The sequence below is a fragment of the Cydia splendana genome, chromosome 13, assembly GCF_910591565.1.
Source record: "Cydia splendana chromosome 13, ilCydSple1.2, whole genome shotgun sequence".
NCBI lineage: Eukaryota > Metazoa > Arthropoda > Insecta > Lepidoptera > Tortricidae > Cydia > Cydia splendana.
Window position 1 is genome coordinate 16,288,951 of NC_085972.1, and position 26,654 is coordinate 16,315,604.

At 39.6% G+C, this 26,654-nt stretch overlaps 1 protein-coding gene across 5 annotated transcripts in view; it reads right to left on the minus strand.

Moving 5' to 3' along the window:
* The window catches only part of LOC134796171 (G-protein coupled receptor Mth2-like), a 61,241-nt gene that overhangs the window by 14,167 nt on the left and 20,420 nt on the right, over positions 1-26,654 (minus strand). For 2 of the 5 annotated variants that reach the window (XM_063768152.1, XM_063768151.1), the window contains exon 1: positions 11,273-12,660. The exons of the other annotated variants lie outside the window; for them this stretch is intronic. In XM_063768152.1, coding sequence (XP_063624222.1) covers positions 11,273-11,698 — 426 coding nt within the window. In that variant the 5' untranslated portion in view covers positions 11,699-12,660. Of the gene's footprint in view, positions 1-11,272; positions 12,661-26,654 lie in introns of those variants that run through there. 5 annotated transcript variants of the gene reach the window in all.

Consider the following 26,654-nt stretch of genomic DNA (forward strand, 5'->3'; position numbering starts at 1 on the left):
ATGAGAGCTTCCTCCTAATATGCACTATACTTAACTTATTGGATCGATGCAATGAATAAATGATTATGATTATGATTATTTTCACGTAGGTACTTAATAAAAAAGAACCTTCGATACTACTTCTTTGTCCAAGCATTCCCCGTAGTTCCATATATTTTTAGTGCATTTTAAAACACAGAATTGTTATTATATGTTTCGACCTAGATTATTTCTTTACCTATGTATCAAACAACGAAATAATAGATAATTTACGCGAAATATTCTAGGTTTTATATAAAAGTGAGTGGACATTCAAGGAAGACAGCATAGTTACCATAATTAAGTCTATGATATGCAGATATGAATATAGTATTGTAAAATCATTGCAAATGCGTCCGACGAGGTCTCGTGTTTACCGATGCAGTTTCATCAGAGTCTACAGATTACCGTCGTTTAGTATATCTGCAAGTTGCGGAAAATTTCCAGAAAGTTGGAAAAGTTCTTGGAAATTTCTAAAAAAAATCATAAGACAAAGGAAGTTTTCATTTTAGAAATGGAAAATTTCGTTCTTTACATAAAAATTTTTGAAGTTTCCGAAAATTTTCCACCCGGAATATTTCGCAATTTTGGAAACTTTCCGTCATCACATCAGTAGCCTCATACACGCTATTTCTTAATTAATTCATGCTGTTTGATAAAAATTACAGCTGCATGTTAATTTACGAGTAAAGTTAACGTTTTCAGATTAACTAGCTACTCAAATCAAGAGAGAAAGAAAATCAAGTTGAAGTCTGTACGATATTAATACAAAGTTAAGAGCATTTTAACAGTCCTGCGGGCTCAGCACGGTTCCATTTTTATCGACTATCACTATGCGCGTCCCTTTCGCACTTACATACTTGTTAGAACGTGACAGGCATGGTGACAAGGGATAAAAACGCGACCGTGCTAAGCCGCCTGCTAACTATTAAGGTTGACTCACGCTAGACCGCCGGGCTCGGGCCGGGCCGGAGCTTCCGGCGCGTCGTTTTCTATGGAAAGCACCACGTAGGTACGTGACCACCGATCAGCCATCATAGAAAATGACATGTTGGACGCCTCGGCCCGGGCACGAGCCGGTCTACCGTGAGTCAACCTTTACACAACTTTAGGTACAGGGCATGTCATCCAATGTGTGAATACTTGATCATCGCGAGTACAATTAAATGAATTCTTAGGACATTGTTTAAGGTCCAGTTGACTACCAACGCTGCGTAGTACTTGAGCCAACTGAGCTACCGAGACTTCATTTGATGACAGCGAATATTTCCACCATATCAATCATATTGCACGTTAGGCAGGCGCCTCTAGCCACATCTACCGTAAGTAATCTCTCCTCTTCTTCCGTAAGAGTATTACACTTCTTAAGAGTCCATCAACGTGCACAGTAGCGCCACCGCTAAATAATCGTGATTGTGATGCTAGTGTGCACGTTGATGGGCTCTTAAACGGCTACCGGAGTACCGGAAAACTTAAAACTTAAAAACTTAAAATCACTGAAAACAACATTTGCAATTTCTGTAAAACAACGCCTAGGTATTTTGAACCGGCGTCAATCGAAAACCAAGGCTTACAAAGATAACAAACAATAGACAGATAACTCAGTCGACCAAAACACAGAGGCTTAGTGATAGTCATTTATTTCATGATCATATATACGCTGATTGAGATGACGATGAAAAAAAAAAACAAAATAATTACAGGAGTGATAAAGGATTGACCGAGTGGAAAGATGACTGGAGACTTGGGCAATCCCACTACCGGTCATATCGTGTAATTAGCGTCTGTACAATGGACAAGGCTTGTGTTTGTTTCTCAAGTTTATTGTGCTAATGATACGCAGAAATAAAAATATGATCTGATTTCTTGGATTGGACTACGACTACCTGCAAAATGCCAGTATTAGCTACACAAATATTAAATTAGCTTGCTTTAAATAAGTGCATATCATCTAGATTTAGATTTCTTTATGTCAAGATGAAAATTACACTATAAATTTGCTACATTCGTCAAAATTATGTTTATCTTTTCATCATGATCGTCAAAAATTACATTATAAAATAATAAAATGAATTGGTTCTCTCACAATAAGGATCGTCATGTACAAAGAAAAACATGTCAAACAATTGAATATAAACCAAGTTAACAATTGTTAACATTAAAGTCGATGTCAATGTAAGTAAATAATTTGCAATTGCTATTAAAATGTCAAATAAAGATAAAACTATCTCAAATGAACAAAAGAACTTTGTCATGTTTAAAATACAAATCAACAATTTAATAATAAATAAAATTACATATGTCGTTACAAATTCAATTCCATATACTCTTTCTTCTTGGTTCTTTCTTGAAAGAAATACTACCATGCGACGGGGAACTGTTCTCAGACGCCCTGCAGCTCAAAGCAGTTTGCCCGGAAAGTTAATACGTGCAAATTGGGATATATTCTGGCTAACATATATCAGTACATCGAACAGGTATTGTGATTAGTATTAAGTAGTGTAGTGTGGTAGTGTTTGGAATTAGAAGTCGAGGGGCTTATTGATGGGACAGTGCTGCACAATACTGCAAAAGCATTAAGCATTCCATGAAATTGTCTACCGTTTGTCCCGTACAAACGCGAATTTTCTGAAAATTTGCAGGTAAAAGAGTTTCCTTTTCTATGACAAATGGTCAAAAATATGCACAGAAAAATAACCGCCTCCTTTAAATGCCGGAAAAAAGTCGCAACATAGGAAATTAAATACGTTTGTACCTCCTTTATTTACACGAACTTAAACACTGCCATGCATTAGTAGACCTAGACACACACATTTATTTAACTTATTTAAGGATGGAGATCGTAGGATGCTATGAAAACTCTGTAATAACTCCGCATACGCAGCCTCATTATAGTAGGGGAGCCCACGATGCTAAATCGGGATTTACTCGAGCGTCATAATACAGACCTATTGGAATCGAAATATTAGATGATAAGAAGAAAAAAAAGTTATATAAAGTTTTTTTTCCAGCGTGCCGGAAAGCGAGTACGATTTTTTTTAAATTTCGGGAGGTTGGTGGAGGGTTAAAAAATCGTTAAGCAGTTTGTGGGTTTTGTCGTTTTTGTCCACTTTGATGCTATATTTTTTCTATAACTTAATATAACACTTGTTTGTAGGCATTTTCTTAATCTGACGAACACAAGTTTACGCCTAATTTTTACATTGTAACCGTGAGATTAAGCAAATGCGTGCAAATAATTATCAGATTTAGTAATAGCACAATTATAGCGTTAATTTGGACTAATATGACCAAATCCACAATCTGCTTAACAATTTGTTGAACCTCCCACCGACCCCCCACCAACCCCCCACCAACCAAGGGCTCAACATAGATGGCTAAAATGTTGGGTATTCCGTGGACTACTCAATGAAATACCATATTAAAGTTCCCAAATATATTATGCATCCGCACAGGCAAACGATTACAAGAGAATGACCTATATGTAAATGTGACATCTGTCTTGGAAGACTTATTCTATATAGCCAGAGTTTATGTTGGTACATATATGAACTCTATGTAGGTATATTAGGCACACGCCAACATCATTGTTGTAATTAAGTTAGTTCCAACACTGGCCCTTGAACCAATATAAACTCATGTAAATCACATTACACACATTAAACACATTAAACAATCTAAGCAAAGACACATCCGCTGTCTTAAAATAATAAAACATTACAACAGCAAAAACATAGCAAAAGTATAAATTTATCAAAGTATCCGTCACACATAAACAGTAAATAGTCTAAACAATGAAACGGATCCAAAACAAATTATACTTCTGCAAGTATACCTACTGCTTAGAACCATCATGTCATTTATCATAAACTTATCATGTTTTTCCTTTGCCAACGGTTTCGTTAAAACGTCGGCCACCATTTCATCAGTAGACAAGTGTTTTAAAACAACTGTACCTTCCTCAACGATTTCCCTGATGAAATGATGTCTTACGTCAATGTGTTTCGTTCTGGCGTGGTACATAGAATTAGTGCACAACTTCAGTGCAGACTGATTATCATTAAACAACGTAATCCTATACTGTACCCCGTAAATTTCGAACAGAAACTTGCGTAGAAAAAGAGCCTCTTTACAAGCATCTGACAGACACATATATTCGGCCTCTGTGCTTGAAAGAGCGACTGTCTTTTGTTTTCTACTCTCCCAAGAGATGGTAGAATTTCCAATCTTAAACACGTAACCGGTATAAGATCGACGATCGACCTCATTCGACGCAAAATCGGCATCAGCATACGCGACGATATCTAACCCTGACTTCTGAAAAGTTAAACAATGATTAAGCGTACCTTTCAGATAGCGAAGAACGCGTTTCGCCGCCTTCCAGTGAGTCTCGTCGTACGCGTCGTTGAACTGGCTGAGCGAGCTGACAGCGTGCGCGATATCCGGTCGCGTACATACCGCTATGTACATCAAACATCCTATCAGGCCTCTGTAGTCGTGTGTACAATCCTTCTTTGTAGATTTCACGAGCTTCAGACCTGTTTCCATAGGTGTTCGCGCAGGTTTGCAATCTGACATGTGAAATCGTTCTAGCACCTTCTTAATATAGCTTGACTGGTCTAGAGTTATTTCGTTGTTCTGTCTGCAAAGCCTCATTCCAAGAATGTGGTGTGCTGGCCCTAAATCTTTGATTTCGAAGGCCTTCTTTAATTCTTCTTTGATTCCTGCCGTATCTCGGCAATCAGCTGAAGAAAATAGCATTATGTCATCAACATAGAGCGCAATTATAATCATAGTTTTCCCGCTCGACTTGACATAAACACAAGGTTCGGAAGATAAACGTTTGAATTTCATTTTGCTTGTCAATACGCCATTTATTTTCTCATACCAAGACTTCGAAGCTTGATTCAGTCCGTATATGGCCTTATTCAGCTTGTAAACTTTATCTTCTTGGCCTTTAATCTTGTAGCCCTCTGGCTGCTCCATAAAAACGGTTTCTTTTAAATCTCCATTCAAAAACGCCGTTTTTACATCCAGATGCTCGATATTCATGTTATGTTCCGTTGCTAAAGCTAGTAACGTACGTATAGTAGAATATCGTACTACAGGAGAGAACGTTTCTTCGTAATCAATACCGTATTTCTGGGTATAACCTTTTGCAACAAGGCGCGCTTTGTACCGCAGTATTTCCCCGTCGAGGCCAAGCTTTCTTTTAAAGATCCACTTGCATTTTACAGGCCGTTGCTTCGTATCGCGGTCAGTCAGAGTCCAACATTTATTATCGATGAAGGATTTATACTCTTCCACCATCGCGGCTTTCCACTTACTTGCTTCCGGGCCATTCAGTGCCTCGCGAACTGTCTGAGGGTCCCCCGTGTCACTGCATACAGTGCGTGCTACACTAGCCGACTCAAACTCACTAGTTTCGTCCGTAGAGTTCTCGAAGTCTTCCAGTGTGGAATCTCCTGGGACATACGTCTCATCCGCAGGGTCATCTGGGGTCTCACTACTACTCTCAGAATAATCTATCGTATTGACGCTGTTATCTTGACAGTTTTCGTTAGATATTTCTGCGGGCTCTTGGGGTAAGTCGGGTAAGGCGGGTTGCACTTGTACATCATCGGCGACAGTTACATTGTTCGGAAACAAACTAATCTGAGTATAACGTGAACTGTCATCCTCATCCGATGAAGTGTCATTCCAAAAAGCATGTTCTAGAAAAGTGACATTTCTTGCTTTTATGACATTTTTCGGATTCTCCGGATCTATCAATCTGTAACCCTTTGACTCGTCACAGTATCCGACAAAAATATATTTCTTACTTTTGGGATCCAGTTTGTCCCGTTTGTGCTGAAGGGCATAAGCTTGGCAACCAAAAATGCGTAGGTAACTCAGATTCTCCTTTTTACCTGTCCATTTTTCTTCCGGTGTACTGCCCATCACAGCCTTAGTTGGAGAGCGATTCTTCAGGTAGACGGCGGTGTTGACCGCTTCTGCCCAGAATTCCTTTTTCAAGCCTGCTTCCTGAAGCATGCATCTGGCTTTCTCCGTAACGCTTCTGATCGCGCGTTCCGCGACTCCGTTCTGAGCTGATGACCTTGGAACCGTGGTCTGATGTCGAATCCCATGCTGTTTCAGGAACTTCTGAAAATTAGAATTGACATATTCACCACCATTGTCACTACGAAGAACTTTTATTTTCTTATTGGTTTGGTTTTCTACGAGAGTTTTGAATTCTTTAAACATCTCGAAAACCTCATCCTTCCTCCTAAGAAAATAAACAAATGTTTTTCGTGACAGGTCATCAATGAACAGCAGAAAATATCTTTTCCCACCTAGGGACGGGCATGGCAGTGGCCCCATGACGTCACTGTGAACTATTCCCAGGATTTCCTTGGCCCTGGTCTCAGATTTCTTCGGAAATGGCAACTTAGTCTGTTTACCTAAGATACAGGAAACACACGACTGAAAGTTATTGTTGTCATAAGAAATACCTGTGACCATACCTTTTCGCAGTAACTCCATGCTTCGGGTGTTCAGATGCGCCAGACGATGGTGCCAAATTTGTTGCGATGACTGGTTTCCAGTAGCAGGGGACTGCGGCGCTTGCTTCACGCTCACGGCAACAGGACGACTGTCATCCTTCAGTTGACGTGCCGGCACCGCTTTGCTGTCACCTGTATCTACAGACAAAGACGAACACATGGCCTGCGAGGATAGCTTACTACACGAGACAGAAACAGTTTCAATGGCATCGAGTTCATAAATACCATCTCTCAGGGTAGCTGTAGCCAAAACCTCCCCATTGTCATAGACTGTACACTTGCCAGAACGAAACACAATTTCGTAACCTTTCTTATCCATCGCACTAACAGATAATAAATTTACAGACAATTTAGGGACTAAGTACACATTACTTATCGATCTCACACTATTGTCCTTTAACACAGCTTGCGCAGTTCCTTTCCCAGCCGTCGGTAATGCTTCGCCATTGGCAATTAAGACCTTCTTTGGTTTTACAGTTGTAAAATCTGATAAAAAGCTGCGATCATTGCAAAAATGCTGCGCCGCACCGCTGTCGACGTACCACACGTCATGCTTGACTCCTGCGGCCAACGCTGTGAGGTGCGCCTGGCTTTTCCGGTCACTCTTCTTGCCGTCAGAGTTGTCAGGACAATCCTTCTTGATATGTCCACTCTTTTTGCATCTGAAGCACTTAATTGATGGTTTGCGTGCTTTCCGAGCTGCTAAAGCCGTATTAGCATCTTCACTTTTCTCATCGCGTCTCGCATTTTCTAGAAGCAATTTCGATTTGACATTTTCGCTTGACAGTGACGTATTCGAATTTTCTAGAGCCATAATCAACGGGTCGTAATCGCTTGTCAAACCGCTGAGTAAAATCACGGCCACGAAGTCATCTTCCAAAGCCGCTCCGATGTCGCTCAGTTGTTGCGATGTATCCATGACCTTGTTCACGTATGCCTCCATACTCGCACATTCGCTTAATTTGGTGGCAAACAATGTGCGAAGCAATCCGAGCCGTCGTGACAAGCCTCGGTCCTCGTATGCCTTCTGCAGGTTGCTCCACGCTTCGCGAGCCGTCTTAGCATTTCTAATTTGTGGAAATACACAAGGCTTCACGTTCAAGGCGATTTTCGCGAGCGCCTTTTCCTGCTTCTTCGCGTCTTCGTTTTCATTTTTAGCCGTGTCCACACAATCCCAAAGATCGTCGTGGATGAGCACCATCCGCATCATGAATTTCCAGGATGAATAATTTTGAATCCCGGATAATTTTTCAATAGAAACATTCTGAATGGCAGTTGCCATCTTTTGTTTTCTCGCGAATAAATGAAAATAAATCTACGAAATCACACGCGCACACTTTTGGAAAATGGTAACTAGAGTAGCGAATTTAGTACACGATCTGCTGCCATGTTGGGTATTCCGTGGACTACTCAATGAAATACCATATTAAAGTTCCCAAATATATTATGCATCCGCACAGGCAAACGATTACAAGAGAATGACCTATATGTAAATGTGACATCTGTCTTGGAAGACTTATTCTATATAGCCAGAGTTTATGTTGGTACATATATGAACTCTATGTAGGTATATTAGGCACACGCCAACATCATTGTTGTAATTAAGTTAGTTCCAACATAAAAGGGGTAAAGGTAGACTACACGGGGTAGCAAGATATCATTCATATCTTAATCTGACGCGCTCGAGTAAACACAAAAATCCCCTCTTGGGCTCCCCTACCATTACATACTTCACTGAATTTTGGCTCGTTTGAGCATGCTTCACGATTCGTAGGTACCTACCTAAATGAATATTCGGTAAAAAGAAGATATCATTTTTGACCAAAACTCTTTATACTTAGTAGTAGGTACCTAGTTACTTGAATTACGAGTGTAGATATTATGGAAATATGTATGTCGCAGTCGGATCGTATAATCCGCCGTATTACATTACGGCTAGCCGTTTTCAAAAACAGGGGCGTTTTGAAATGCGGCGGTTTAACGATTAGCCGGATTGAATGCGGCTGAATGAGAATCCGCCGGAATGTATTCGGCACCATACGTTCTTCAACACGGCTAGCCGTAATGTAATACAGCGAGTCATTAGCCGCCGCTTTGACAGTTTTTAGTTCCCATTTTTAACACCTGTGGCGCTGCCTGACAAACGCTGGGGTGTCCATCAAATCTGGAGTTCGTCGGACTGTTTCTTTTCAAATAACATTTCCTTCGCAACTTAACTAGACGGAGCCCCGCTTCGCGGGGCTCCTATTTCTGAACGGTTTGCCCTTCGGGCATCTGAAGCTACCTAACGAACCTAACCTACCTACCTATTGATTTAGTGAGACGTCCGTGAAAACATTACACTTTGAGGAAAAAAGCGTAGGTAGGTAAGTAGGTTAGGTTCGTTAGGTAGCTTCAGATGCCCGAAGGGCAAACCGCCCAGAAATAGGAGCCCCGCTTGCGGGGCTCTGTCTATTTAAGTTGTGAAGGAAATGTTTTGGAAAAGAAGCACGTGTAGTGCGGTGGGACCATGGTAAAAATAAATTAAATTGCAAACATTGTCAAACTCCGGTTACGTAGGCGACCGAAAGAACTGGTCACTCTACAATCTAAAATAGTAGTACGATGCGGCTAAACGTAGGCCGCCTTATTGAAGAACGTATCGCAGTGACAATCCGGCTAATCGTCGAACCGCCGCATTTCAAAACGCCCCTGTTTTTGAAAACGGCTAGCCGTAATGTAATACGGCGGATTATACGATCTGACTACGACATGTATACTAATTGATATCTTTAACTAATTATTAGATTCAATACAAAACCCAAGTTAGAATTCCTGTTACTTCATATCTAATAACTTTCTATTTAACATACAAAATGACTGTGCGCATTACGATTCTTTAAGAATGTGTAGCCATTCGAAACTTATCAGCCCGGAAATTTGACGACCGGGCTAACAATTGTATCGTTTTGCAGATAATTGCTGATCTATTAGTCATTATCATTTTACTTGTACAATTAGAGTCCTTAACCTTTTGTTCGTCTGTGTAACCATAGCCACGGCCGTGACCATGGTGGTCACTGATTGCGTTGCTTTTTATTGCGTGTTTTGCTACTCATGGTTACCAAGCTAATCCGGACGGGCAAAACCCTTGCCGGGCCGCGGCAAGCAGCTGACGGATTACAGAGATTTCCGGATTATCGTCTGCAAATTTTTTGTATGCTATGAAAATCACTTAATTAGCAAATAAATGAAATATTGTATGTACAGTCTGACAAAAAATAGTAGAAAATAAAAAGTGGCAATACTGTAGTGTCGTCCCTTTCAAGTCAATTTATATAAGAGAACGGGACGTCACTACAGTTTGCCACTTTTTAATTTGTACTCTTTTTTGTCAGACTATATGTATTGACATATAGGTACTTTGATGAAACTAAGGAAATAAATTATTACGTACTTCATGTCGAAGGCACTCTTAATATCAAAATTTCGTGACGACAAGGCAGTGCGTTACTGTCGAATCTGTCAGGATTACATAGGGATCACCGGATTTACGAGGATCCGAATTGTTATATAAAGCTCTACTGTTATCAATTTAACGATGGTACATGCGATGGAATATACTCTTTGGCGGCAGTAAATACCCGACGATCACGATTAGTTGTTGCGAAACCATGGATCAGGCACACGTGCTTATGTCGAGCAAAAAACCGGACAAGTGCGAGTCGGACTCGCCCACCGAGGGTTCCGTACTTTTTAGTATTTGTTGTTATAGCGGCAACAGAAATACATCATCTGTGAAAATTTCAACTGTCTAGCTATCACGGTTCGTGAGATACTGCCTGGTGACAGACGGACGGACGGACGGACAGCGGAGTCTTAGTAATCCCGTTTTACCCTTTGGGCACGGAACCCTAAAAATGGTTGAATAGATAAATAGATTGACCAACGGATGAGTGCCTTCTATTTATACTTGCAATTGCCGCGAGATTTTTAGGGTTCCGTACCCAAAGGGTAAAACGGGACCCTATTACTAAGACTCCGCTGTCCGTCCGTCCGTCCGACCGTCCGTCTGTCTGTCACCAGGCTGTATCTCACGAACCGTGATAGCTAGACAGTTGAAATTTTCACAGATGATGTATTTCTGTTGCCGCTATAACAACAAATACTAAAAACAGAATAAAATAAAGATTTAAGTGGGGCTCCCATACAACAAATGTGATTTTTGACCGAAGTTAAGCAACGTCGGGCGGGGTCAGTACTTGGATGGGTGACCGGTTTTATAGATAATGGTACGGAACCCTTCGTTTGCGAGTCCGACTCGCACTTGGCCGGTTTTTTACTTTACTGCCTAGTTGCTGATCACTTTACTGTTATGGCTTTTAGCAGATGCTATGAAATTATTGACTAAAAATTGTTATCGTTGCCGATGAATGATATAGACCTTTAGTTATGTTTTAAAGTGAAAGATGAAATGGTTGTTATGACGCTACTTGATACCTACTCAATATTAAAGCCACTGTATTTTTGTTGAATCGGCTCAAGGGTATTCTATATATATTTACCGAGCTTGTTATAGTTATTGCTAGAACAAACAAAACATTTCAATTTAGGTTTTCTTCAAACTACTATAAGTAAAGTAAGATATGTCCCTGTGAAGAAAGTTTGCCTCAGAACAGAAACTTGTTTCTCAACTCTGTTAGGTTACTTAAATGTAGCACAGAACTCACCACCAATAGGCGAAAGTCTCCCTTCACTGTTCCGTTTATCTTCAGTCTCACCATATTCTCCCTACACTTCACTATCCCGGACACCAGGCCGAACCTGGACACGTTCATCCCTCTCTGTGGTACATGGTCATTCCATATTGGGGGATCGAACGGTTCAGCCACATCCACACAAGCCTTCTTGGTGTATCCCTGCCCCACAGGACAACATTTTCTGATACAAGTTTTTTTCAAACAAACACATCCTCTTTCACGTAAAGTTTCGTTATCGATGTAATATTGGTGTCTATTGTAAATTTCATTCTGGTATAAAATGTCCCCGTTAGATAAACGTTTCCCTGTCGATATGTCCACACTGTTTTCGATATCACATTCTACACGACCGGCTACAGTCTGCGCGATTAACACCAACAACACTATTGTGTACATCCTCGGGCGCTGCTAGCACGCGACTGTCATTTGTTTGGTTTCTCCAATTTTAACTAACGAGGCGACAGTCATTTATTTTGTATTAATTCTCTAAACGACTAAACGCGACGTAGGTGCTGGCGACAGGTGAGCCGGCTTCGCAATGGTGTTAAGAGGCTGTCTCGGTCTCGGTTACTCAATCAGGGAATTCCACTTGCGGTGTATAAAGGGAACATCGAATCAAGATTGCGTTAACGTGTATGAGCTAAGAATAACCACTAATTTTAGAGATAACAGTGGTCATCAATAATGCGTGACGCGAAACGAGTAAGATTTTTGGAGTCGTGTAGAAGCGATTAATAACTTTGTAGGTTTTAGTAAGCCGTTAACGCAACAATATCCTGATGTTAACGACGTGCTGATTAACCAATGTTAATCGTAAAACAATAAGTTTTAACTGACTAAGGAAAATCCTCGGAAAAATGTTGTCGGAATACTGCGTGACTTTAAAAGAAATTCGTGATTATTCGTTGGAAATCACAATTCTAATTAAGATTTGAAGTAGTACCTATAAGCAATATTAAAGTCATCCGCTAACTTCAAGTACCCAGATGTAAACATTAAATTAAAATTCCTCCCACAACACAATCACAGAACGGACGCAATGACTGTTCAATCACACTATGTAGCGACACAAAGCACAATAAAATCCAACCTCTAATTCACCATGACATGGGTTTTGGTCATGGCTCATGGTCAGATAATAAACCAAAAACTAACTACTTTTATGCTTCTTGTGTCTTATTTTTTGCTACACATAACACAAGTCACATTCAACAGTGAGACGAACATTTCATTCATAGATTTAACGTCCATTCACCGATAACACGTTTTGGTCACAAAAATGACAAAGGACGATCATGTTTACGCAAAGATGTTGGAGTATTCGAGAGTCGTCCGACACCCACGAGATATTAGCAAGGACTAACTAGTTTGGTGAAACGAGTAAAAAAGGTGAGTCTTGCAAAAAACAACGGTACAAACAGCAACACTGTTAACTGTCCGTCGGTAGACCTTATGCCTTTTGTAATAAGGTTTGCCGATAGACAGTTAACATTGTGGGCGATGGTACTTGGTGGTCCCCCACCAAGTCACGCATTACCACGCTGACAATTATGACGTATACAAAAGTAATTATAACTTTTAATAAGACTCACGAACCCACCGCCACAAGCGAGTTGAAGTTATGTATGTACAGTGGGGAGACACTCCTGGCTTCGGGTAAACTCAGCTCCGTTCGGCTCAGCATTGCTTCGAGCAATTACTAGGGTTGGCACCACAGATAAGATAAAGACTTCAATTTTGACAACCCTTTAATTTTAATTACCTAAGCGTAAAAAAATACTTAGTCAATTATATCTTTACTTTCATACATTTTCCAAAATGGAAAGTTCCACAAGTTTCCGAGAGCTTTTTTCCAACTTTTTGGAAACTTTCCGCAACTTGCATATCTGATGACACATTGCTGATAGCTGTTAAATATTTTGAAGAATTTTCTCATGAAAACTATTTTTTAGGTTAGAGTGAGTCCACACCATGTAGCGTGTAAGATTGCTAATTTATGCATATTTAATTATAAAAACTCCATGTCTAATTTTCATACCATCGGCTTATAATTTGTTCCATGTTAACTGTCAAATAATTTATGTGTCCCGGGAGCACCATACTACGTCATTGTTGTCGTGTACATAGCCAATAAGAACAAGAGCATATATATCCTACTTGTGTACATAACGATCAATATATATATTTGTAAATGGGTCACCAAAGGGGCTCTAATTAATGGGGTCATATCTATAAAGAACTTAGGTGCATGTCACTGTGGGTGTGGATATATCCAAAAGTGGACAACTTCGCGAAATCGCCTCTCCATATTACAACCTTAGTCCTATTTTCCTCTTGCCGGCCGGCCGGTCTGGCCTAGTGGGTAGTGAGTGTAGTGACCCTGGTTATGAAGCCGAAGGTCCTGGATTCGAATCCAGGAATCGAATAAAATAATAAATATTTTTATAGAATGCGATGTATACTAACCACAGCGCCCCTTCCTTCCAGTTTTTTTTTAGTTATTAGACCTATGCCTATAGGCTAATTTTCAGTATACAACATAAGAAACCTAGAAACAACGCTTCGATTAGTTCCAATTTTAGAGTTTTCTTTGTTGCCTTTTAAGAGCGCTATTACATTTCGGCGTTGAGCGAGTTTAGGTATTTTACGCGCTGCGGCAGGCCGTGCGAGCTCAGTATGCCGATCCCTTCTACCACACTCGCACTACAATGATGGATTAAACATTCTTGATCCTTCGCGAAGCATATTGAAATCAACCATAACAACACTAACTGTACTTAACTTTTAAAGTTCTAAAACTGTTATTTGGTAAGTACGAAAATACTAAATGCAGTGCAAATGTACATAGGGGCTGTTCATAAATTACGTCATCTATTTTTGACGATTTTTGACCCCCCCCACCCTCAAATCATCCAAAAATCAAGCTTCGGATGAATCTGTTTCCTCCTACGTCATGTTACCATCATCCGATGTCCAGACCCCCCCCCCACTCCTCCCATTTGAAACGACGTAATTTATGAATAGCCCCATACTCGTACTTATGAAGGTATATTACTCGAAAGAAATTATAGGTACCTACTCGCTTATTTACATGTTTCATATTTGCATTTGGTACCTATAGGTTGTAAAGTTTGTATCAACGAGGGTTTAAAAACGAACTGGTACTGAGGATCTGATGATGATTAAAGTGGTCACGGATAGTAGTAACATGATTAGGCTCATTTGATTCGTCTCAACAAGATCTTTGACACTGAAGATACACAGGGTCTGATGATGGAGCTGGAAGGTGGCCACGGGTACCAGTCTATCATGTAACTAAACAACTTCGTGTTTGGGCTCGTTTGATTCGTCTCAACAAGATCTTTGACACAAGACAGTACTCAGGGTCTGACGATGGAGCTGGAAGGTACCATTACCAATCAACCATGCAACTAAACCACATCGTGTTTAGGATCGTTTGATTCGTCTCAACAAGATCTTTGACACTAGTACTAGTACTCAGAGTCTGATGATGGAGCGCGAAGGTGGCGACGGGTACCTGTCTATCATCATCAGCTCCATCATCAGACCCTGAGTAGTATCTTGTGTCAAACATCTTATTGCGACGAATCAAACGAGCCCAAACACGAAGTGGTTCAGTTACATGGTAGACTGGTACCCGTGGCCACAGTCCAGCTCCATCATCAGACCCTGAGTACTAACTTGTGTCAAAGATCTTGTTGCGACGAATCGAACGAAGCCAAACACGAAGTGGTGTAGTTGCATGGTTGATTGGTACCGGTGACCACCTTCCGGATCCATCATCAGACCCTGAGTACTACCTTGTGTCAAAGATCTTGTTGCGACAAATCAAACGAGCCCAAACACGAAGTGGTTCAGTTACATGGTAGACTGGTACCCGTGGCCACAGTCCAGCTCCATCATCAGACCCTGAGTACTAACTTGTGTCAAAGATCTTGTTGCGACAAATCGAACGAAGCCAAACACGAAGTGGTTTAGTTGCATGGTTGATTGGTACCGGTCACCACCTTCCGGATCCATCATCAGACCCTCAGTACTGCCTTGTGTCAAAGATCTTGTTGCGACAAATCAAACGAGCCCAAACACGAAGTGGTTCAGTTACATGGTAGACTGGTACCCGTGGCCACCTTCCAGCTCCATCATCAGATCCTGAGTACTATCTTGTGTCCAAGGTCTTGTTGAGACGAATCAAACGAGCCTAAACACGAAGTGGTTTAGTTGCATGGTTGATTGGTACCGGTGACCACCTTCCGGCTCCAACATCAGACCCTGAGTACTATCTTGTGTCAAAGATCTTATAGAAACGAATAAAACGAGCCTAAACACGAAGTGGTTTAGTGGCATGGTTGATTGGTACCGGTGACCACCTGCCGGCTCCATCATCAGACCCTGAGTACTATCTTGTGTCAAAGATCTTGTTGAGACGAATCAAACGAGCCTAAACACGAAGTGGTTTAGTTGCATGGTTGATTGGTACCGGTGACCACCTTCCGGCTCCATCATCAGACCCTGAGTATTATCTTGTGCCAAAGATCTTGTTGAGACGAATCAAACGAGCCCAAACACGAAGTGGTTTAGTTGCATGGTTGATTGGTACCGGTGACCACCTTCCGGCTCCATCATCAAACCCTGAGTACTATCTTAAGTCAAAGATCTTGTTGAGACGAATAAAACGAGCCTAAACACGAAGTGGTTTAGTTGCATTGTTGATTGGTACTGGTGACCACCTTCCGGCTCCATCATCAGACCCTGAGTACTATCTTGTGTCAAAGATCTTGTTGAGATGAATAAAACGAGCCTAAACACGAAGTGGTTTAGTTGCATGGTTGATTGGTACCGGTGACCACCTTCCGGCTCCATCATCAGACCCTGAGTACTATCTTGAGTCAAATAAATACATATAGAATGTCAGATCGTTTCAAATATTTTTAATCCTGTCCGGTAGTTTATTATACTGTACCATTATAAATTATAATACTATAAAAACAGTGCTAGGATCAAAGTCTCTCGTTGCGGTTTACACGCACACAGTATAGCGTTTTACACGGCGCCCGCCGCACACAATGATAAAAAACCTCGTCGTCGCCGTTGAAAATGTGCGGAGCCGACCGACACACGTCCTGCCTCTACAAGCTCTGCCGCGGCACTGAGCTGGCGCAGCGCGCGTCATCGGTAATATAGAGTAGTTTTCAAAAAATTGCCAAAAAATTATAGTAGAATTTCATAAACACTAATGTATACCAACAGTATAAGCAAACGTTGCAGATTGCTTGAGTATGAAAATGACTTCGATATTAAGTAGATTTTCGTAGGAATTGACACTTGTTTCGGAGAGAAAATCGAGTTCGTTTTACTTTGATTTTCTCTTTCTCAAAGGTATGTAGGAAAAATATAGTTTGATATGCCTAAAGTACAGGGTATTAGTAATACAAAATAGCCAGGTTTAGCAGAGTAAAATTCTCAACATTTCCAAATAAGAGCTCGCCATTCAGTGCTTCACGGGGTTTTTCGGAAACGACCATCAGAAAAAAAATCATTACTAATTTAATAAGTCCTTTTTCTAATATTTACAACGATATTTATAAAGATAAGTAGACGCTTTTACTGGAACAAGTACTCATTGTTTCTAATGATGAGCGCAAAGTCCTGAATTTCGTCGACTAGTATCATCAATTTTGCATTATTTCGACTTTTCTTGTAAGAGCGCTCTTAATGGGCAGATGAGTCATCCATCAATAAGTCTGTTACGGTCAATTCTCACCTGTAGCCTGTAGGCACATTCTGTTCATTAAATTTAAGAGCCCATCAACGTGCACACTAGCGCCACTGCTAAATAATCGTATTTAACTTAAACGAAAAATATTTTTAAAAAGGGGGCCGCTACGTACTGTAATTTGTATTTAAGTACCTTTTGAAATTTGAATACATCAGACTAGTTTTTATGTTGCTGGATTCGTCAATCTATGCGTCCAAAGTTAAAACGGCCGTTTTTGTTTTGAGTTCATAGAATCGACAAATCCAGCAACATAAGAACTAGTCTGATGTATTCAAAACGTACTTAAATGTCTTAAATACAAAAAACAGTACGTATTAGCGGCCCCCTTTCTTTAAATATCTTTCGTTAAATTTAAATAATCACGATTATTTAGCAGTGGCGTTAGTGTGCACGTTGATGGGCTGTTAATATCATGCTGCAACTGGGTCAAACACATTTCAGAAAAAGGTCTCTTCTGTGGGCAATACAATAAAATAAATAAGTTAACGGCCCGGGTAATATATCACGTTTTTCTTATTTGAGTCTCAAGTAGTGAAAAATGTATCTCGCCTGTACGGGTGCAGCTTAAAAAATGCTTTTAGTTCTCGTAACTTTGCGATGTCTACAGGAAAGAGTGAATGAGTAAAGCATAGAATAAAATGTTTATGACCCAACTGCAACTAATTAGAGGCCGATTCTGAAGAAACAATTTGTTAAAGTTTTGATTTTATTATGATACGACCTTGACTCGACTCGTAGTGCATCTCAAACGCGCACCATTAAGTGCGAGCGAGATGCCTTATTACACGACTTGCATTGCGTTACGCGTACAGTCACCTGCAATAATATGTTACACAACGAAGGCAGCAAAAATATCTGACACGAGATTATTTGTAGAGCCATAAGAGCGTGTCACATATTTTTGCGGCCTTCGTTGTGTACCATATTATTGCAGGTGACTGTACCAATTAGCATGATTACGTCATCTATTTTTGACGATTTTTACCCCCCCTAAAATCATCCAAAAATCATACTTCGAATGACCCCGTTTCCTCCTACGTCATGCTACCATCATCCGATGTCCAAACCAACCCCCCCTCAAATTTGAAATGACGTAATATTTATGCATAGCCCCTTATTCATAAAACTTTACGGGCCTGATTTAGTTAAATTATGTTTTATCGCTTTCTTACAAATACATAAGTCAAAATGACAGATAAGGACAAACGATTATCAGCTAATTGAGGTTTGTAGCGCGTTTATGAATAAGGGGGATAGGTTATATCGGTTGTAACAAAATCAATACCTTAACAAATAATTACATCAGAATTGGCATGTTACTAGGGTTTACTAAACTATTTTTTTATATTCCAGTCACTATAATATATTTTCGTCCGTATATTTGATCAAGGCTATACCTATATATGTTTTTATATTTCCGCATTATAAGCTACCGGCTTTTACATTCAGTAGGTAAGTGCACCAATATACTAACCAAGCCAAAAACCAATAAAACCAAACCAAATAAAATATAAATGAAACACTTTTAGTTATTTATTTATAGCATTGCCCTTTCACTTAATCCTCAGCACTCGGGATATCCCCTACTTTAAAGACAGACACGTGTGCGTGTGTTCAATTTGTTAAATAAGTTTCCCTTTAAGTTAAATCACAGAATAAATAATAGTACTAGGTACAGAAGACTCTGCACTCTCTAAACAAAACGCGTCTGTTACGATCAGCACAGATATGGCCGCTAGGTGGCGACAGCACCACGCGCGGCTTATGGCTTTCCCCAAAATTGATGTGGAACGGATGTACTTTTAGCTACCTGTAGCAAAGCGACGAAATCGCGGAGTGAGCCACGCCTGGTTAAATATAAAGTTTAAGCTTTAAAAATGGCATGTAAAATTTTCTTCTACATCGGGAAGAAGTTGAAAACTCGAGATATTTTATTGAAGAAATTTGAACTTAAAATAAAATTACATAAAGTACAAATTTCTTCAATTTTCTCTCGCCATTTATCAACTTCTTCCCGCCTGATCTGTCTAAGTAAGCACTCGATACAAAAACTCGAGCATTAAATTGAAACGCCTGCCTAAAATCATTAGCAATTGAACCCATAACTATAAATTGACGTTAGAACATTAGGAGTTTTCAGACCCGTACGCAGAGCACTCAGTTTAACCGCAAACCAATAGGAGAAACATTGCAGAGGAAATGTCGATACCATTGTTTCGAATGTTAGCTTGTGTTTGTCGGAATTTTCATGGGTCCACTGTTTGTTTTTAAAACAGGCCTCTAACAGGAACAACATAAAGCGATCATAAATCTTACTTCATATTATTATATGTCGTTATTTATAGATTCAGAAGCTTAGGTATATCATAGATATAAGAATTCCTTAAGCCTGTTTTCATATTAATGGTTACTAATATAAGATCTATTCTCTCGCCGGACCCTTTATCTTGCTACTAAGAGGGACAGTGAAACAACATAGACTTTTCTTTGTCTCTTTTCGAGTGTCCTGAAAAAGGATACGTGTAATAATCCTTCACTTGATGTCGATCAGCAATCGCTACGGTGTGCGAGAGGGACTTCGCTACGGGACTGGTGTGGATCCGCATTAAATTAATAGTATTATCACGGACTAGCCTACTATTGGTTATGGTCCTTGGTATTATGTTTATCCGGTCGCCGGACAGTTTTTGCTGAGAGGGAAGTTATTTTCCTGTCGCTCTTAGTAGCAAGATAGCAGAGTGTCCCGCGACTAGTAGATATATGTAGCCCCTTCAGTGTGATTTCCGCAAATAGACCGATACTAACCATTAACCTAAACCTAAACAGAGCCGACATTGATCTCATTTTCTAAAATGTTTAACAGTTTATTATGCTTGTCTAAACGTTTCGCGATCCAGCATAAATGTGATCTTCAATTACGTATACTTCTTACAGATTTGAGAGCTAAGGAATCTTAGATTAGAATTTCGGTAGGACTGGTAGGCATTTTTGTGAGGTCACTATTTATTAAATATAGACCACTCTTTGAATTCCGTAGAAATCATTAACTCTTCTAGTTTAAAATAAAATAGTAGATAACACATGAAATAGCGACGATTTTGAGACATTTATGCATTGCCCACGCTCCGTTTGTTGTAGTTTATTATACCCAGACACAGATGTAGAACCCAGGCCGAGTTCAATATTATTATTGACTGTTGACCGACATGACAATCACTTGCAATTCTTGCAAATGTGATTGCAATGTCGCTGGCCCAATATTACAGGGTTCTATGTTTCACTTTTATCGAACTGAAATTTGAACATTGTCATAGTGACATTAAGTCGAATTTCAACTATCTTGAAAATGTAACATAGAACCCTGTAATATTGGCCCAGCGACGTGGTATCATAATTTTACATGAATATAATAAGACCAAGTGACCAAATATTTTACATTGTAGTAAAGTGTTCGTATATGTTTCATGTTTGAAATGTACATAGATGCCGTAAAGTATGCAGGCACAATGTTTATTTAGCTCAGAATTGTGACTGGTCCGGTCTACTTGTAGATTATTTATCATGAAGATGAAACAGAAATATTTGACACAGTCAAATAGGTAAACAATTACACAACCAATCGCTATTTTCAGTGGCGCTTTCATTACGAAACTGGGCCTGACACTTTCTCGAGTCTATACTATTAGTAAAATCGTATATCTGTTTTGATTTATCATTCTGAAGCCAAGAAAATCTATTTTGATTTTTTTTGTGAATTAGTTGTATACAAAACGTAAGCATGATATTGATAAATAATATCATCAAAACTTGCTTGCATCATATTCATAACTCTAAATTTAAAATTGAAAACATGTTACATAATGATAACAGCGCACTCTATTACCTATATTAAAACATAGCTAAGAATCCATCTACATATCCTGTATCGAAAACCGTACCCAAATCGCCCTAGCCGTTTCGAAGGCTTTCTTCTTTCCGTTGTCAATTCGAAGCTTTGTTAAATGTTTACATGACATTGACACACATAATGATGGTCATTTATTTTGTTCAACTCATCTCGACGCTTCCTAAATGTGTTATTTGTACAAGATCTCAAATCTTGTTCATTCACGTTAATCCGTGACGAGGAAAAGGGGATTTTTCCTGATTACTTCCAGTTACATGTTGACAATAATAACCAAAATGCGACATAAACAATATGTTGATCAAATATTTCAAGACTCATTAAAATAGTAGGTAACTTGTTCATTCATTATTTTTTGTTACCCTTTTAAAGGTTATTGTCCTATGTTGTACCAAAGAGAATTTAATATAGAGGCGGTATTATCAAAGTAATTTTTGTAGCCACAGTAAATTTACTGCCATCTTTCGACAACTGGTTAAAACTTTTAGAACTCCATTTGATTTTGATCTTTGTTCTTTCACTGATACGTATAAAATTGGTTAAATGTGAAAAAATGTCGCCATCTACACGAGCATAGGCCAAAGGTATGGTATAGGGTAAAGGTATCTTTTCGAGCGATGGCGCCATACCTTTGGCCTATACCCGAATACGTACCTAAAGCCCGTCTTTAGATATATATATAGGTATGTCAAGGATTCCGTGTTTTGTACTTAACGGTGTAGCTTTAAACTCTAAGCACATGTCTACATTGTAATGACACTAATGACCTACCTAAGTCATTTACATACCAATTAAAATGGTCGTTGACCGTATGATAAACTGTCGAGCTTGAAAACATGCTTTGACAGTAATATCCTCATCCTTATGGAGATTAAACATTGTTCTAAAAATATATTTCGTTGTATGTAGTATTTTTTTATTAGACATAATAACAATTAAATTAATAAAGGCGTAGGGATGTGACGACCCCATCGCCCGCTGGTTTTATCAGTGCAATCAGTCAACGCAGGGCAGCTTGTGGCGAGCTGTTGGGGATTAGCGACCTCACGTACCCGAGTGCTCCTGGGGAGTTCTGTTATCCGCAAGGAGAGTGGGTGGGACAGTATTCTCTGCCTCTGGCTTGCCTTAGCCAGCCGGCCAGAGTGGAGTCGTTAGAACTATAAGCTCCAGGGGTGGAAGTGAAATATGCATAAGACGCGAGTTGGCACAGTGGCTGTTAACAGCCACTGGGTAGAAAGCGGCGCACACCTCTCGACACCCCTGAGCCGCTCACACCGGTGTTGCCCTTGAGCCATCCTAGATGTCGCTTTTTGTGGGGGCCCATCTTGTGAGGGCGAGTCACCGTCTGCCGGAAATAAAATTGCATACCGTTTTATTAGGCAGGCGTCCGGTTTTTTACCCCATAGCTCAGTACTTAGTCCATCGCTTTCACCCAATAACCTAGTTCATTTTAGATTCCATCAACTCTCCATAGCCCTTACACCCTGGCGGGTGCTGCCTCTGCGTGCGTCCCATGACACGGGTAAGGGCAGCATCCGCTCGGTGTACCCCTTACATTTCATTAAAGTGTCAAAAGGGCCTCTACGTGTTGGCTTCGGCTCCGCGCACGCCTCCCAAAGGTCCGGAACACCATTGTTCCGTGATGGGAAAGACATACAAATTAATAAATTCCTTTAATTCTAGTTTTAATTTTATAACATGTTTTACGAAGTTTTTAACTGTTCTAATTAAAATATTACAGAGTCAATTCAAAACTGCCAATTATAAACAAATAAAGGAGGAATTTCTCAATTTGTTTTTTTGCTACAGTGAGACGGCGTTTTTCGACAGGGGGCATTTAAGAGGGCCACCAATTTATTACAGCTAGGTATATTCTTTTTGATATGATCTTAAATATACCTACGCTAAAGACTAACGGTTGAACATTGAAAAAAAAATTAAAAGGAAATTTAATTAAAAAAAATCGATGCCGTATTGTAAGAGAGTAACTGACTTACAAGAGTTACAAGATGTTTGTCAGTTTAGGATACTAAAAAAACACAAAATCATACCTATATTAAAAATGTTTAAATAAACATTAATTCTGTATATAACACAATAATTCATATATATGTCGGCGGCCGATCGTATGATCAGGCATATCGTGAAATTCCTAGGCATATCGTGAAACGTGAAAATCTTTGACTCGTTCCCTGAGTCGACAGAGCCCCGCTACGCGGGGCTCCTATTTCTGGGCAGTTTGCCCTTCGGGCATCTGAAGCAACCTAACGAACCTATCCTACCTATGTATTGGTTTAATGTGACTATCGTCAAAACATTACACAGGAACATTACGATCTGCCTGATCTTACGATCGGCCTACGACATATATAACACAATAATTATAACAAATAACTCTATTTATTCGTACATGTCATGTTTTTTTTAGCTGCAAAAATTGTCAAAATTGCATAGTATTAACTCGGTCGCACACTCCTTTCTCTTCCTCGCATCTTATGTTCTTGGCCCAATTCTGCGCAACGTCTGCGCGGTATACCGTTTTCCTTATAAAAATAAATACTTAGATACGAACTCGTCTGCCTTCCTCGTATTGGTAGTGCCTAATTAAATAAATGACGGGGCAAGAGATACTGCCCCGCCAAGCTTAGCCTTAACAGCCATAGGAAAACTTAAGTAAACTGAACATTTTTTATGGTATTGAAATGAAAATGACAATATTTTAGTCTAGTAGTCCTATTAATTTACGACGATGATAATTGACTTGTCTGGATATACCTAGTCTGGTTGTCTGGACATGCTGTACCAAGATACCGACCTACGTACTCGTAGGTACAATACTATACTACATAGATGGTTAACTGACTGATACATTGCATATTAAATTAATTACATTAACCTGTATGTTACTATGTGCAGACTATTAAATAACAAAGACAGTCGAACACAAACTGCGAGCTTCCTAGAAATTTAAAATAGTTAACTGTTAAAAAAAATATTGATAGTACAGCCAGCATCAATAGTAGAGGATAAAACAACGCACCAAAAGTATCTGCCATCTTGGAATACTTTTCCAAATAGTGATGTATCTTTACAGTTTGCGGTTAAGAGTGTGTAGGGCCGTATAGAGCCATATTTATTTTTGTTAAGTTATTAAGGAACGTTAACAAACATTTTTGATGAATAGTCCGATCCGCTACTTTTGGTTCTGACTGTACCTACCTACTGAGATTTGGCTTAATGGAAAACATTGTATATATGATAGCCCTTCTAGTCATTGATATCTACAGAGATGTTAATAAGTAATGCATGCTTTAATGGAAATTACGAGTCTGTATTATTTAGTCGTCTGTGCTATGTGGTTGTGGTAGGTACCTACTTGTGGTATTGTATTGGATCAAATTAATAATTTATCGTTTACTTTATCGCGGTACAATGGTGAGGGAATAAATATTCCTTTGAATGCTGATAAATCTTTAATAATGTACAATATACAAAAATATGAGAATTTTCCGAATTTCAATATGGGAATTTTGCAATTTTGAAAACTTTCTGACGGCAGATCAGTAGGCAGGGGTGGAAGGACTGGTAGAGTCAACCAAATGATTTCTACGCGGACGAAATCACGGGCGAAAGCTAATTACATAATCAAACGAATCGTCTGCAACATATAAAATGTCACGTATTGACGTGAAACAGGCCCCAAATGGTGTCTATAATTAGGTATCTATGGGAGTTATTTAGGAAGGTACTCGTAAATGTTTGCGCCACTTTTTCTGTTTCTAAACCAAACCAAAATTAAACCAAAGCGTAGGACTATTAAATATATTACAATATATATTTTGTTAGGAATTTTAAATTGGTCAGCTGAGGCCAGAACCGCGTTCTTCAATGATGGTCGTTGAAGACTTTTCCTTAGGTAGGAAGAACGTTATGTACATACAATTTTGTTGTTAAGTCCTTGAAGGAAAACCGTCAATTGTGTAAGTCATCACCGATGATTGTTAATCACACCGATCACACGCAGTGATTACCTATACCTACTGCATTGTATTTCCCGGAGGTGAATCTGCGAGTGTAATTATATCATTCTAGTAGATCTGTAAGCAGGCTATTAATTACATACACAATAGTCTATGAGTTTAATAGCAATAGGTATATTTAAACGTTTAAATCGGACCGTGTGTTTATGTCGTAGTCAGATCGTATAATCCGCCGTATTACATTACGGCTAGCCGTTTTCAAAAACAGGGGCGTTTTGAAATGCGGCGGGTCGACGATTAGCCGGATTGTCATTGCGATACGTTCTTCAATAAGGCGGCCTACGTTTAGCCGCATCGTACTACTATTGAGATTGTAGAGTGACCAGTTCTTTCGGTCACCTACTTAACCGGAGTTTGACAATGTTTGCAATTTAATTTATTTTTACCATGGTTCCACCGCACTACATGTGTTTCTTTTCCAAAACATTTTCTTCACAACTTAAATAGACGGAGCTCCGCTTTGCGGGGCTCCTATTTCTGGGCGGTTTGCCCTTCGGGCATCTGAAGCTACCTAACGAACCTAACCTACTTACCTACCTACGCTTTTTTCCCCAAAGTGTAATGTTTTCACGGACGTCTCACTAAATCAATAGGTAGGTAGGTTAGGTTCGTTAGGTAGCTTCAGATGCCCGAAGGGCAAACCGCTCAGAAAAAGGAGCCCCGCGAAGCGGAGCTCCGTCTAGTTAAGTTGCGAAGGAAATGTTTTTTGAAAAGAAACAGTCCGACGAACTCCAGATTGATGGACACCCCAGCGTTTTTCATAGTTTGTTGTTGTTATGTCAGGCAGCGCCACGAGTGTTAAAAATGGGAACTAAAAACTGTCAAAGCGGCGGCTAATGACGCGCTGTATTACATTACGGCTAGCCGTGTTGAAGAACGTATGGCGCCGAATACATTCCGACGGATTCTCATTCAGCCGCATTCAATCCGGCTAATCGTTAAACCGCCGCATTTCAAAACGCCCCTGTTTTTGAAAACGGCTAGCCGTAATGTAATACGGCGGATTATACGATCCGACTGCGACATTTATACAAGCTCTAGCGGCCCACCATACAAGAAAAATTAGCAGTTTAAAGAAACCGTCGATACCTATTGTTGGCTCAGAATAAACTGGAGCATATATATGATTGAAACAGACCTCATCTCTATATTACGACGGTGAAAACAGAATCACGAAATAAAATCTAAATGTTGAGAAACCCTGCAATGCAAATATGAACCTGACATGAAAAACTTTTAAAACATATGCGCATACTATTAAATCATACTATCTGGTAAAATTAGTTCGATTTTTTTAAAGAAACGCTGGAGGATAACGTCATGTTCAAAACAAATATGCTCATATCTAGGTATAAGTGCGAAATAAAAAAGTAGAAAATAAATAATGTGGAACTCCAAACACTACAAAAAAAAACCATACTAAATTGTTGCCATGTTTAAAAGCATTTTTCGTCAAAAATGTGACAGTTACGTAGGAAGTGGCGCCCTCAATAATTTTCTACAATTTCTTGTCGGACTATAATACAATACGCGATTAAGTTCTGTTGAACAATAACATCAAAAGTATGTAACTCTTTTTCTTCTTTATCACAAGCGTGTGCTTCACAAAGG